This window comes from Entelurus aequoreus, linkage group LG22 (assembly GCF_033978785.1).
Source record: "Entelurus aequoreus isolate RoL-2023_Sb linkage group LG22, RoL_Eaeq_v1.1, whole genome shotgun sequence".
Lineage (NCBI taxonomy): Eukaryota > Metazoa > Chordata > Actinopteri > Syngnathiformes > Syngnathidae > Entelurus > Entelurus aequoreus.
This window is the reverse complement of record NC_084752.1, coordinates 6,266,583-6,281,582: the sequence shown is the minus strand read 5'-3', so window position 1 is coordinate 6,281,582 and position 15,000 is coordinate 6,266,583. Positions and strand designations below refer to the sequence as shown.

At 35.7% G+C, this 15,000-nt stretch overlaps 1 protein-coding gene across 1 annotated transcript in view; it reads left to right on the top strand.

Annotated features, from left to right (window-relative positions):
- Positions 1 to 15,000, top strand: part of LOC133639872 (zinc finger protein 827-like) — a 233,438-nt gene that overhangs the window by 196,571 nt on the left and 21,867 nt on the right. The window contains exons 9-10 of the mRNA XM_062033537.1: positions 5,152 to 5,289; positions 11,089 to 11,263. Coding sequence (XP_061889521.1) covers positions 5,152 to 5,289; positions 11,089 to 11,263 — 313 coding nt within the window. The remainder of the gene's footprint in view (positions 1 to 5,151; positions 5,290 to 11,088; positions 11,264 to 15,000) is intronic.

The following is a 15,000-nucleotide window of genomic DNA, read 5'->3' as shown; positions in this document are numbered from 1 at the left end:
ATTATTCCAATCAAATTTGAACTTGTATGACCTGCGACCTATTTCTGTATACATATGCAGTAAATACTTTAGTCATGTCTAAGAGAATGTGCACTGTTTTAAGCACGGTGGAACATGGAAGTGGATACATTTTAAAAGATGGAAGGCAATTTCTACACGAGGCAACGGTGAGTCCTGAAGACTAATGTGCACAAGGACTTGGATTCAGTATTGAGAGGTTTACAGATAGTGTGGAGGAGGCATACGTGTTTAAGAGTTCTTTCTTTTTACATAGCCATGTTTAGAGTATCTAGTACTTTTCCTTTGTATATTCTACCAGTCTGTCTTTGTCTTCAGATTGTCTGTTTAGTGTCTTAAACCATCAGGAATGTGAATAGCTCCCCCACTTGTTCCTTTTCAGTGTTGCGAGGGGGACTGGTGGGGGCTTTCTTCATGTTGGCTCTTCCGTTTGAGTGTCAGATCAACTAGAGTAGCCGATATAATAATAATAATACCTGGAATTTATATAGCGCTTTACATGTTAAAAACCCATCATTCATTCACACCTGGTGGTGGTAAGCTACTTTCGTAGCCACAGCTAATTTGCCAATTTGCGCCTACGGCCCCTCCGACCACCACCTATCATTCATTCAACATTCATTCACCGGTGTGAGCGGCACCGGGGTGAAGTGTCCTGCCCAAGGACACAACGGCATGGTAAGAGGCGGGGAGCGAACCTGCAAACCTTAGGTTTCTGACACGGGCGCTCTACCCACTACGCCATGCCGCCCCGATATGAATGCATTGGTTAAGTTGACCTCCTAAAGCTCTAGTAAAACTTGAAAATATTCCAATTCTGTCTTGATGGTCCTTTTTACTCAGCATATATGTCATCGAAAGAACTTGGGATTGACCAGTAATTTAGATTCCCTAGGACAGTGGTTCTCAAATGGGGGTACGCGTACCCCTGGGGGTATTTGAAGGTATGCCAAGGGGTACGTGAGATTTTTTTTAAATATTCTAAAAATAGCAACAATTCAAAAATCCTTTATAAATATAAATAAAAACCAATCTTTTTTTCCAAATAGTTCAAGAAAGACCACAACAAATGAGCAATATTTTGCACTGTTATACAATTTAATAAATCAGAAACTGAGGACATAGTGCTGTATTTTACTTCTTTATCTCTTTTTTCAACCAAAAATGCTTTGCTCTGATTAGGGGGTACTTGAATTAAAACCATTTTCACAGGGGGTACATCACTGAAAAAAGGTTGAGAACCACTGTCTTAAACCATCAGGAATGTGAATACCTCCCCCACTTGTTCCTTATCAGTGTTGCGAGGGGGACAGGTGGGGGCTTTCTTCATGTGCAAGAAGTTGGCTCTTCCGTTTGAGTGTCAGATCAACTAGAGTAGCCGATATGAATGTATTGGTTAAGTTGACCTCCTAAAGCTTTAGTAAAACTTGAAAATATTCCAATTCTGTCTTGATGGTCCTTCTTACTCAGCATATATGTCATCGAAAGAACTTGGGATTGACCAGTAATTTACATTCCCTGGGAGGAAGAGCTGGTCGACGCAACAATAGCCAGTGGTGTTTTAGGAGGCATTAGCATAATCCACTATGGGAACTAAGAGTTTTTGTACCTCTGTTCCAGGACTCGGCAACTTAAAATGTTGAAAAAGCCATTTTGGACCCAAAATACAAAAAACACATCCCTCTGGAGCCGCAAAGAAATGAAACGCCTTATATAAGTGGTATATTGAAGGCAACACGATGTAAGTGTCTATATTAGCTATATTAGCCTACTATCAAACTGACGGTGTCGCAGGCTTCTCAGAAGGTGAGATAACTCCTGGAAATGACTGGCTCAGAATCAGAAATACTTTATTAATCCCTTAAAAATGAATGAATGATGGGATCTACATGTAAAAGCGACTTTGGGTGCTTAGAAAAGCGCTATATAAATCCCAGCTATTATTATTATTATTATTATTAATCCCCGAGGGGAAATTAAGATTCTCAGCACAATCCCGTTCAAGATCCGACAAACATTACAGGGAGACAGAACAGGATCGCTGACGGGTCTGCCAACTTCCGGCACCCCTTACAAAAAAGGTGAGAAACAGGTAAACGCTGGGGAGGGGGGGGGTGAGAAAAAAAAAAATCAGTCTAAGCCTTGGCCCTGGAAAGGGGGTCCAGACTGGGGTCAAGGAGAAAAAAAACCTCATAACCATAGTTTTTTTTTGGCCAAAGGTATAGATGTGTGTCCAAGCAGGCTGTCTTCTTCTAATGGATTTATTACAATCTTTGCAAGCTGGGTAACGATTGATTGATTGATTGATTGATTGATTGATTGATTGAAACTTTAGTAGGTTGCACAGTACAGTACATATTCCGTACAATTGACCACTAAATGGTAACACCTCAATAAGTTTTTCAACTTGTTTAAGTCGGGGTCCACGTTAATCAATTCTTGGTAAATATATATACTATCAGCATAATACAGTCAACGTTTGCTGTGGTCTGGAACAACATGGCACACAAACAACTTTTAGAAACGCAGCCAATATTACATACAGATAATGTGTCATGAGACATGCAAATATAAATTAAATACACAGCGGATAAAAGTGAAGGAAATTCAATTAGCTCAAATATACCTACAAACGAAGCATAATGATGCAACATGTACATACAGCTTGCCTAAATAGCATGTTAGCATTGATTAGCTTGCAGTCATACACTGACCAAATATGCCTGATTAGCACTCCACACAAGTCAATAACATCAACAAAGCTCACCTTTTGTGCATTCATGCACAGCATAAAATGATTGGTGGACAAAGAAGGAGTGGCATAAAACACGTCTTTCTGTGGCAGCGTCGGAGAAAGTCATATGTGTAAACAAACTGTTGTGTCACAATGCACACAACTATGGTGATGTTAAGGGCCGCCGAAATTAGTAGGACTAAACGCCTGCTCTGTGGCTTTGTGGTTAGAGTGTCTGCCCTGTGATGGGTAGGTCGTGAGTTCAAACCCCGTCTGAGTCATACCAAAGACTATAAAAATGGGAACCTGCTTGGCACTCAGCATCAAGGGCTAGAATCAGGGGTTAAATCAGCAAATGATTCCCGAGCGCGGCCACCGCTGGCGCTCACTGCTCCCCTCACCTCCCAGTGGGCGGAACAAGGGGATGGGTCAAATGCAGAGGGTAATTTCACCACACCTAGTGTGTGTGTGACTATCAGTGGTACTTTACTTTATATTAAACAGTGGGTTTTCTAACAATTAGGAAAGTTTGTGTCATGTTTGTTCTCCTACACGAACCACATTAAAACAAAACATTTATTTTCCCCCCTCATCTTTTTCCATTTTCATACATTTTTGAAAAAGCTCCTGGGAGCACACTGCAAAAATTCAGTGTTCAAAAAGAAGTAAAAAAAAATCCAAAAGTGAGGGGTATTTTATTTGAACTAAGCAACATTATCTGCCAATACAACAAGAAAATTTGGCATGTCAAGACTTTCCAAAACAAGTTAAATTAGCTAACCTCAATGAACCCAAAAATACCTTAAAATAAGTATATTCTCACTAATAACAAGTGCACTTTTCTTGGTAGAAAAAAAAAGAGACCTTTTTGTTCAATATGTTGAAAAATATTCTTAAATTAAGTAAATGTGGCATTACATTTCTTGAAACCAGCAAACTTATACTAAAAACTAATTTATTGTTCTTAATGGAAAGGCAACAAGGCAACCGCTTGTTACTCTCGGGGTCTCCTAGCTGCTCAGGCAAATCATATTGCCTAAAAATGCATTTTTCCATGGATAACATGACATCATCGCGCCAAGTGCGTGCTCTTTCAGTCAATTAGTGCGCATATATACATTTGTAATTTTGAAGAATTTATCTGTGTGCATGACCTATTTCTGTTCAAAATTGTTAGAAATGTCACATGTTAAATGTTTAAATATTAACTGTCAGTTTAATGTACTGTGCCAACTGTACTACTATATGAGTACCTATTTTCTATTGTTTCATTGAAAATAAAACAGCAAAGTCCATTTGGCTGTCATCTGTTTTAATTATGAGACACAATTGTGTCAAAGTCATGATTTTTTTTTTTCATGCTTGAAAGAAGAAATTATTACTTTAAAAAAGTAGTTTTATACTTGTGAGTAGGGATGTCCGATAATGGCTTTTTGCCGATATGCCGATATTGTCCAACTCTTTAATTGCCGATACTGATATCAACCGATATATGCAGTCATGGAATTAACACATTATTATGCCTAATTTGGACAACCAGGTATGGTGAAGATAATGTACTTTTTTTAAAAATTAGTAAAATAAGATAAATAAATTAAAAACATTTTCTTGAATAAAAAAGAAAGTACAACAATATAAAAACAGTTACATAGAAACTAGTAATGAATGAAAATTAGTAAAATTAACTGTTAAAGGTTAGTACTATTAGTGGACCAGCAGCACGCACAATTATGTGTGCTTACGGACTGTATCCCTTGCAGACTGTATTGATATGTATTGATATATAATGTAGGAACCAGAATATTAATAACAGAAAGAAACAACCCTTTTGTGTGAATGAGTGTAAATGGGGGAGGGAGGTTTTTGGGGTTGGTGCACTAATTGTAAGTGTATCTTGTGTTTTTTATGTTGATTTAATTAAAAAAAACAAAAACGATACCGATAATAAAAAAACCGATACCGATAATTTCCGATATTACATTTTAACGCATTTAAACATCTCTACTTGTGAGTGTTGATGACACAGCTTTGCAACAGTTGATATTCTAGTTTCAAGCATGTTTTACTCAATATAGCTCATCAAATCTCAGCAACAAGCTGTAATATCTTACTGACATCATTTAGGACCAAAACCCTTAAAACAAGTAAAACACTCTAACATTAAATCTGCTTAGTGAGAAGAATGATCTTATCAGACAGAAAATAAGCAAATATCACCCTTATTTGAGATATTTCATCTTACTTAGATTGCAGTTTTTGCAGTGTGAGCATGGCAGCTTTGAAGTTGAACAAATGGCGCTCACTTGGACTGCAGTGGGAGCTGCTGGGAGTATTTGAAGGATGCTGGCGAAACAATGTTACACAGCTCATGACCCATGAATACTCTTGTGTGTGTTTAGACCCTGACAAGGATGACGGAGAGCCGGGAAACGGGATCGCCCAGTGGAGACTAAACGAGCAGCTCTACCCGTGTCCCATCTGTGGGAAAGTGTTCGGTAGACAACAGACGCTTTCGCGACACCTGTCCCTGCACACAGGTGAGTAAAGACATCCTCGTTAGCAAGTGGACGTGGGTGTTGGTCCGCAGAAAGTGAACCAGCTTGATGAGACTCGATCACCCTTCCTTTAAAGAGATTACCACTCCCGATTAGTCTCATTACCGCGTCTGAGGGATACGTCTCACACACACACACACACACTGATGAAGCTACCATTATTTTCCCTTCCAAATTGTCCCGTCTTGTGTTGTGATCCCAAACCACCTTCATTGATCCGCCGCGTCACAGAAAGCTCGCAGAAGCCCAATTAAAAGCCCCAAGGAAAATGAAGGCGTCCTATCTTGGGGAGGTGAGGGACAGAATCACAGAGAGCACAAATGGAGACTCGTGTAACAAAATGCCCCCGACACAATTGGACATGCTCTCACACACACACACACACACACACACACACACACACACACACACACACACACACACACACACACACCATCTGAGAGTGTTGGCTGTGAACAGCTTGGCCACACCACAGAGAGCAGAAGCGCGGGGGCATATGTCACTGTGATGGTCTTTTTGGTTTCCCCGGCGACATAAAGGTTGCATGGCTTCATGTCCTTGGGGCAAATAAATGAATTGTGTGTGTGTGTGTGTGTTGTATTTGTACCCTTCTTGAGACATGAAGAAGGAAAAGTATCTTCCATATGAGGAGGTGTGAACAAGTGATGACATAAATCATGGTCCCAATAACATTGCATGTAATAGAGAATGTCTCATTAGCGCCCCTGCTGGTGACATCTATCAAAATGAGGGTGGTCCCAAAAAAGGAGGGATTTTTCAAATTGACTGTGTGTCGCTTTTAAAAGTGCTCCCCCTCTGGTCAACATATGTAATAACAAGTGTGTAAAAATGTTAAGTGCTCCCCCTCTGGCCAAAATTGATAAAAAATAATAAAATAAATATGTTTATGGAGACATTTTGTAATATCTTGAAGTAAATTTAAAAAAACAAAAATAAACCAAATGAAAAAATTAACTAAAAGCAGTCTTTTTCTCACAATATGTTGACTTGTTTCTTATAAAATTGGGAGCAATTTCTCATATTCTTTCTGTTTCTGTAATATTGCAATATTTTCTGGTAAAATGATTACTTTTTTATGTAAAATTATAATTTTTTTATGTAAAATTATATTTTTTTAATGCAAAATGGTGACATTTGTCATATAAAATTCTGACTGTGTGACAATATTGCCAATTTTTTTGTTGTTCTTGTAAAACAGTGGCATTTTTTGAGTAAAATTATGAGTTTTGTCATAATTTTGCCAAGTAAAATTCCGATTATTATTATAATATTGCCAACATTTTTAAGATTCCTTATAAAATTGTTACTTTGGTCGAGTAAAATTACGACTCTTTGCATAAAATTGCCCACATTTTAAGCTTTTCTTGTAAAACTGCGACTGTTATTGAGCAAAATTCTAACTTTTATCATAATATTGAACGAATGTTCAGTTTTTCTTGTAAAAATGATGACTTGCCTTGAGTAAAATTACGACTTTTATTATAATACTAGCAAAAAACTACGTTTTTCTTGTGAAATTGTGACCTTCTTGCGAAATTCCAACAAATTTTCAACAAGCTTTTTTATATTTGCATAGTATGTATATATTATTAATGTTGTAAATGCAAATCTTTATATATCTAGAAAGGGTGGTCCTAAAGAGGTAGGCATTTTTTGCAGGTCTCAGGAAGGTAACAAATGCCAGAAAGTGTGTGTGTGTGTGTGTGTGTGTGTTCTTGTATTTCTACCCTTCTTGAGACACCAAGAAGGAAAAGTGTCTTCCATATGAGGTGTGAACAAGTGATGACATAAATCATGGTCCCAATAACATTGCATCTAATAGAGAATGTCTCATTTGCACCCCTGCTGGTGACATCTATCAAAATGAGGGTGGTCCCAAAAAGGAGGGATTTTTCAAATTAATAATAATAGATTTTATTTGTAAAAAGCACTTCACATTGAGTAAACAACCTCAAAGTGCTACAGTGTATTAAAAAAAAAAAAAAGATAATAAAAAATAAATAAAAATAAAAACTAGAACAGCCAAATAGCTAAAACTAGTATGCATATATCTAAAAAAAAAAAAGGTTTTTTTTTTAAAAAAAAAAAAAAGAAGGGTTTTTAAGCCTTTTTTTAAAGCATCCACAGTCTGTGGTGCCCTCAGGTGGTCAGGGAGAGCGTTCCACAGACTGGGAGCGGCGGAGTGTTCGTAGCTTTGTCCTCGGAGGTTGGAGGAGGTTAGTCTGTCCGGAACGGAGGTGTTGTGTGGAGGATTGACTGTGTGTGTCGGTTTTAAAAGTGCTCCCCCTCTGGTCAACATATGAAATAACAAGTGTGTGTAAAAAATTGAAATACGCCCCCTTTGGCCAAAATGTTTAATTTTTTTTATTATAAATAAATATGTATATAGAGACATACTGTAATAACTTGAAGTAAATAATGAAGATTAAACACCAATTGCAAACAAGAAAAAAAAAAAAAAAAGTAAATGAACCAAAAGCAGTCTTTTTCTCACAATGTGTCGACTTTTGTCTTATAAAATTGTGAACAGTTTCTCATATTCTTTCTGCTATTGCAATATTTTCTCGTAAAATTATGACTTTTTTAATGTAAAATTATGACATTAGTGACATTTGTCATAAACATTTTTGGCTTATATGGTTGTTCTAGTAAAATAGTGAGATTTTTTGAGCGAAATGATGACTTTTGACATAATTTTGCCAAGTAAAATTCCGATTATTATTATAATTTTGCAAAAATTTTTGTTTTCTTGTAAAATTTTGACTTGCGTTGAGTAAAGTTACGACTTATTTTAAAACTCTAGGTAGGCATTTTTCGGAGGTCTCTAGAAGGTAAAAAATACAAGAAAGTGTGTGTGTGTGTGTGTGTGTGTTCTTGTATTTCTACCCTTCTTGAGACATCAAGAAGGAAAAGTATCTTCCATATGAGGAGGTGTGAACAAGTGATGACATAAATCGTGGTCCCAATAACATTGCATGTAATAGAGAATGTCTCATTAGCACCCCTGCTGGTGACATCTATCAAAATGAGGGTGGTCCCAAAAAGGAGGAATTTTTCAAATTGACTGTGTCTCGCTTTTAAAAGTGCTCCCCCTCTGGTCAACATATGAAATAACAAGTGTGCGTAAGAAATTTAAATGTGCCCCCTTCGGCCCAATTTTTTTTTTTTTTTAAATAAATAAATAAATATGTATATAGAGACATACTGTAATAACTTGAAGTAAATAATGAAGATTAAAAACCAATTACAAACAAAAAAATAAACCAAAAGCAGTCTTTTTCTCACAATGTGTCAACTTTATTCTTATAGAATTGGGAACAATTTCTCATATTCTTTCTGCCATTGCAATATATAACTTTTTTAATGTAAAATTATGACTTTTAATGCAAAATAGTGACATTTGTCATAAAGTCAGACTTTTATCACAATATTGCCAATTTTTGGGTTGTTCTTGTAAAATAGTGACATTTTTGGAGTGAAATGATGACTTGTCATAACTCTGCCAAGTAAAATTATTATAATTATTATTATAATATTGCAAAAATGTTAAAAGTTTTCTTGTAAAATTTTGACTTGCGTTGAGTAAAATTACGACTTTTATTTTAATACTACACTGCAAAAAGTCAGTGTTCAAAAACAAGAAGAAAAAAATACAAAAATGAGGGGTATTTTACTTGAACTAAGCAAAATTATCTGCCAATAGAACAAGAAAATTTGGCTTGTCAAGACTTTCCAAAACAAGTAAAATTAGCTAACCTCAATGAACCCAAAAATACCTTAAAATAAGTATATTCTCACTAATAACAAGTGCACTTTTCTTGGTAGAAATGTTTTTTTTGACCTTTTTGCTCAATATGTTGAAAAATATTCTTAAATAAGTAAATGCTAGTGCCATTATCTTGACATAATGATATGCGCTCGGCATCAGGATTTTTTTTTTTATGCTTCAAGTAAGAAATTATTACCGTATTTTTCGGACTATAAGACGCAGTTTTTTTCGTAGGGTGCGACTTATACTCAGGAGCGACTTATGTGTGAAATTATTAACACATTAGCGTAAAATATCAAATAATATTATTTAACTCATTCACGTAAGAGACTAGACGTATAAGATTTCATGGGATTTAGCGATTAGGAGTGACAGATTGTTTGGTAAACGTATAGCATGTTCTATATGTTATAGTTATTTGAATGACTTACCATAATATGTTACGTTAACATACCAGGCACCTTCTCAGTTGGTTATTTATGCCTCATATAACGTACACTTATTCAGCCTGTTGTTCACTATTCTTTATTTATTTTAAATTGCCTTTCAAATGTCTATTCTTGGTGTTGGCTTTTATCTAATAAATTTCCCCCAAAAATGCGACTTATACTCCAGTGCGACTTATATACGTTTTTTTCCTTCTTTATTATGCATTTTCGGCTGGTGCGACTTATACTCCGAAAAATACGGTAGTTTAAAAAAGTAGTTTTATACTTGTGAGTAGGGATGTCCGATAATGGCTTTTTGCCGATATCCGATATTGTCCAACTCTTTAATTACCGATACCGATATCAACCGATACCGATATCAACCGATATATACAGTCGTGGAATTAACACATTATTATGCCTAATTTGGACAACCAGGTATGGTGAAGATAAGGTACTTTTAAAAAAAAATTATAAAATAAATTAAGATAAATAAATTAAAAACATTTTCTTAAATAAAAAAAGAAAGTAAAACAATATAAAAACAGTTACATAGAAACTAGTAATTAATGAAAATGAGTAAAATTAACTGTTAAAGGTTAGTATTATTAGTGGAGCAGCAGCACGCACAATCATGTGTGCTTACGGACTGTATCCCTTGCAGACTGTATTGATATATATTGATATATAATGTAGGAACCAGAATATTGATAACAGAAAGAAACAACCCTTTTGTGTGAATGAGGAGGGAGGTTTTTTGGGTTGGTGCATTAATTGTAAGTGTATCTTGTGTTTTTTATGTTGATTTAATTAAAAAAAAACGATACCGATAATAAAAAAAACGATACCGATAATTTCCGATATTACATTTTAACGCATTTATCGGTTTATTGATGACACAGCTTTGCAACAGTTGATATTCTAGTTTCAAGCATGTTTTACTCAATATAGTTCATCAAATCTCAGCAACAAGCTGTAATATCTTACTGACATCATTTAGGACCAAAACACTTAAAACAAGTAAAACACTCTAACATAAAATCTGCTTAGTGAGAAGAATTATCTTATCAGACAGAAAATAAGCAAATATCACCCTTATTTGAGATATTTCATCTTACTTACATTTCAGTTTTTGCAATGTAGAGGTAGGCATTTTTCGGAGGTCTCAAGAAGGTAACAAATACAAGAAAGTGTGTGTGTGTGCGTGCACAAAGCCATGATGTGCTGCTATGTTTATATTCTTTGAATCCAGGTTTCAGTTCCACATACTTGATTTCATTCTTAATGAAAATAATTGTCTCCACTTTAATGGGAGCCGTGCCTCCATGAAATAAAAAGGACCTCTCTTCAAATAGAGCAGAATAGAACGCCCCCCAGTACGGGAATATAAAATACAAAACGGTATATTTCCCCCCTAGAGAAACCTCTCCAGGTTTTTACATGTCAAATGAGCTTCACTCCCACACGCTTTGGTGACTTGGCGACCCGAAGGAAGGAAAGTGTATAAAACAGCGATGACTCTTGAATGTGAGTGTGACTCACAGAACGTGTGCTTTGTGGCAGAAGAGAGGAAGTACAAGTGTCACCTGTGTCCGTACGCCGCCAAGTGCAGAGCCAACCTCAATCAGCACCTGACCATCCACTCTGTCAAGCTGGTCAGCACGGACGCCGAGCACATGGTCAGCGCCGTCGCCGCCGCTGACGCCGCAGAGCGCAAAAACTGCGCCTACTACTACAGGTGGGTGTGTTCACACAGGTGGAGATGAACATATACAATGGTTCCTTTATTCCAGCAATCAGGGGCCGTACTTATCAAGCTTCTTAGAGTGCCATTTTACACTTAAGTCCTGAGAATTTGCGAAATTTAGTCCTACTCTCAAACTTAAGAATACAAGCTTTTTATCAACGTTCTTAAGTCTAAGAATCACTCCTACTCTCCACGATATTTAAGAGACCTTCAGAGGTGTCTTAAGTGGTTAGGAGTTGCCAGCAGGGGATGGCACTGAGGCGAGAGAGACGTGCGCGAACGTTCAGGGAGCGGAACGATGTTCTGGATTTGTTTGATGACGAGCAGCTGATCAAACGGTATCGTTTAGACAGAGCGGGTATTATTTTTGTCACAGATTTAATACTTTTCGATTCCATGTTGATTTCTGCATGTGTCTGCAGTGGGCTAGTATATATAGAGCCACCCACACCAGTTTCAAATTAGTTGCCTAATTAATGAATTGGAAAGAAAATGTTATGACAGTAGCGTATGTGTGTGGCCGTGAGGTGAGTGACGTCAGTGAGTGTGTGGGCGAGAGAAGAGAGGGAGCGGTAGCGTGAGTGCCGGCGGGGACTAGTTTGTTTTGTATTATTTTGTAGTTTATTGTCAAAATATACACTCCCATTGTCCACTTAAATATTTCCAAGATATTTCTTTATTCTTAGACAACGGATTCCCTTCCGTGATTGGTCATTTCTATGGACACAGAAATGACGTCACCTAAAATTCCGTTTACGGCACATAGTAATGTCGTAATTCAGCTCTGAGTGTGACACTTAAGATTCAGTCCTACACTTCGCTGAAAGTGTGAGTAAGACGCTTGATAACTAACTTTTAAGTGCAGCTTTCAGCGAAGAATTTATTTACTCTTAAGTCAACTCTTAGCAGACTTCTTAGGAGTAATTCTGAGAAGCTTGATAAGTACGGCCCCAGATGTATACAAGGTGAGACATGCAACGTCTTTGGATCTCATGTTGATGAGTATGGCTGATGGAAACCTTCAATTAAACATCTCAGGAAAAACTAGGCCATGATCATTAAATAATCTTTAATCTTTAATAAATCAAGAGTTCCACATTACAAGTTGACATGACTTTTGCACCATATTTCTAAATGTCTTCCAATTTAGAAAATATAGCAAATTATGTCAACATAAATGATCTGTTCCAAGGTCAAACTGCACGGCAACATGGCCGGGTTGCTACAGCGGCCATGCCAGCAACTTTAGGGTTCCGGGTTCGATTCCCGCTTCTGCCGTCCTAGTCACAATCCACTGGGCAAGACACTTTTCTCCACCTGCTCCCAGTGCCACCCACACTGCTTTAAATCTAGCTGGAAGTGAAGTGAATTATATTTATATAGCGCTTTTTCTCTCGTGACTCAAAGCACTTCACATAGTGAAACCCAATATCTAAGTTACATTTCAACCAGTGTGGGTGGCACTGGGAGCAGGTGGGGTAAAGTGTCTTGTTAACAATATTAACTATATGTGTTAAACATGCTTGTATTATCATTAAACACCTTTAACTTGTTAACTATATGTGTTAAACATGCTTGTATTATCATTAAACACCTTTAACTTGTTAACAATATTAACTATATGTGTTAAACATGCTTGTATTATCATTAAACACCTTTAACTTGTTAACAATATTAACTATATGTGTTAAACATGCCTGTATTATCATTAAACACCTTTAACTTATTAACTATATGTGTTAAACATGCTTGTATTATCATTAAACACCTTTAACTTGTTAACAATATTAACTATATGTGTTAAACATGCTTGTATTATCATTAAACACCTTTAACTTGTTAACAATATTAACTATATGTGTTTAAACATGCTTGTATTATCTTTAAACACCTTTAACTTGTTAACAATATTAACTATATGTGTTAAACATGCTTGTATTATCATTAAACACCTTTAACTTGTTAACAATATTAACTATATGTGTTAAACATGCTTGTATTATCATCAAACACCTTTAACTTGTTAACAATATTAACTATGTGTTAAACATGCTTGTATTATCTTTAAACACCTTTAACTTGTTAACAATATTAACTCTGTGTTAAACATGCTTGTATTATCATTAAACACCTTTAACTTGTTAACAATATTAACTATATGTGTTAAACATGCTTGTATTATCATTAAACACCTTTAACTTGTTAAAGGTGTTTAACGGCAGTGACTAGGATGTCGGAAGCGGGGATCGAACCTGGAACCCTCAAGTTGCCGGCACAGCCGCTCTACCAACCGAGCTATACCGAAGATGTAGATAAAGTCACGAGAGTAAAAAGCGATATACACTGCAAAAAGTCAGTGTTCAAAAACAAGAAAAAAAATACAAAAATGAGGGGTATTTTATTTGAACTAAGCAAAATTATCTGCCAATAGAACAAGAAAATGTGGCTTGTCAAGACTTTCCAAAACAAGTCAAATTAGCTAACCTCAATGAACCCAAAAATACCTTCAAATAAGTATATTCTCACTAATAACAACTTTTCTTGGTAGAAAAAAAAATGAGACCTTTTTTCAATATGTTGAAAAATATTTTAAATGAAGTAAATGCTAGTGCCATTATCTTGACATAATGATATGCGCTCGGCATCAGGATTTTTTATTTCATGCTTGAAGTAAGAAATGATGACTTTAAAAATGTCGTTTTCTACTTGTGAGTGTTGATGACACAGCTTTGCAACAGTTGATATTCTAGTTTCAAGCATGTTTTACTCAATATAGCTCATCAAATCTCAGCAACAAGCTGTAATATCTTACTGACATCATTTAGGACCAAAACCCTTAAAACAAATAAAACACTCTAACAGAAAATCTGCTTAGTTAGAATAATTATCTTATCAGACAGAAAATAAGCAACTATCACCCTTATTTGAGATATTTCATCTTACTTAGATTTCACTTTTTGCAGTGTAGAAATATAATTCACTTCACAAATATAATTTATACTTCTGTACAAGTGCAAAAAGAAGTTAAAATGAAACAAATCCCATAAAAAGGGAAAGAAAAGTCAAATCCTGGAACATTTAGCTGAATTTCTAAAGCTCGGGTTTGTTCCATTTGAGTATTTATAAGTGGGGGAAAATGAAAGGATAAAAAAAATAAATAGATAATTTAAGAAATAAAATATATTTTCCTCCCTTCCTAGCTTCTTAATAGAGAAGCTGGCAGCAGACACTGGAGGACACCATCTGTGCCATCTGGAGTCATTTAAAATATATATCTTCCCTGTCTTTTGACTGTAAACCAATAATAGTTTTCTCAATTGTACCTACGGATTTGTGAGTGCAGAAATATAAATATTATTATTATTATATTATTATAAGATATTATGTGCGCTCCTGTGCTACCAACACTTTTAGCATCCAGCCTGAAGACTTTCCCAGTCAGGTGTCCCCACTTCCTGTTGTGTACTGCACTTGTTTGTGTTCACCCATGTGGAAATAACATGAATACAATACAATAACATGAATATAATAAAATAACATGAATATAATAAAATAACATGAATACAATAAAATAGCATGAATACAATTAAATAACCCTGAATATAATACAATAACATGAATATAATCAAATAACATCAATACAATAAATCAACATGAACACAATCAAATAACATGAATATAATCAAATAACATGAATATAATAAAACAACATGAATATAATAAAACAA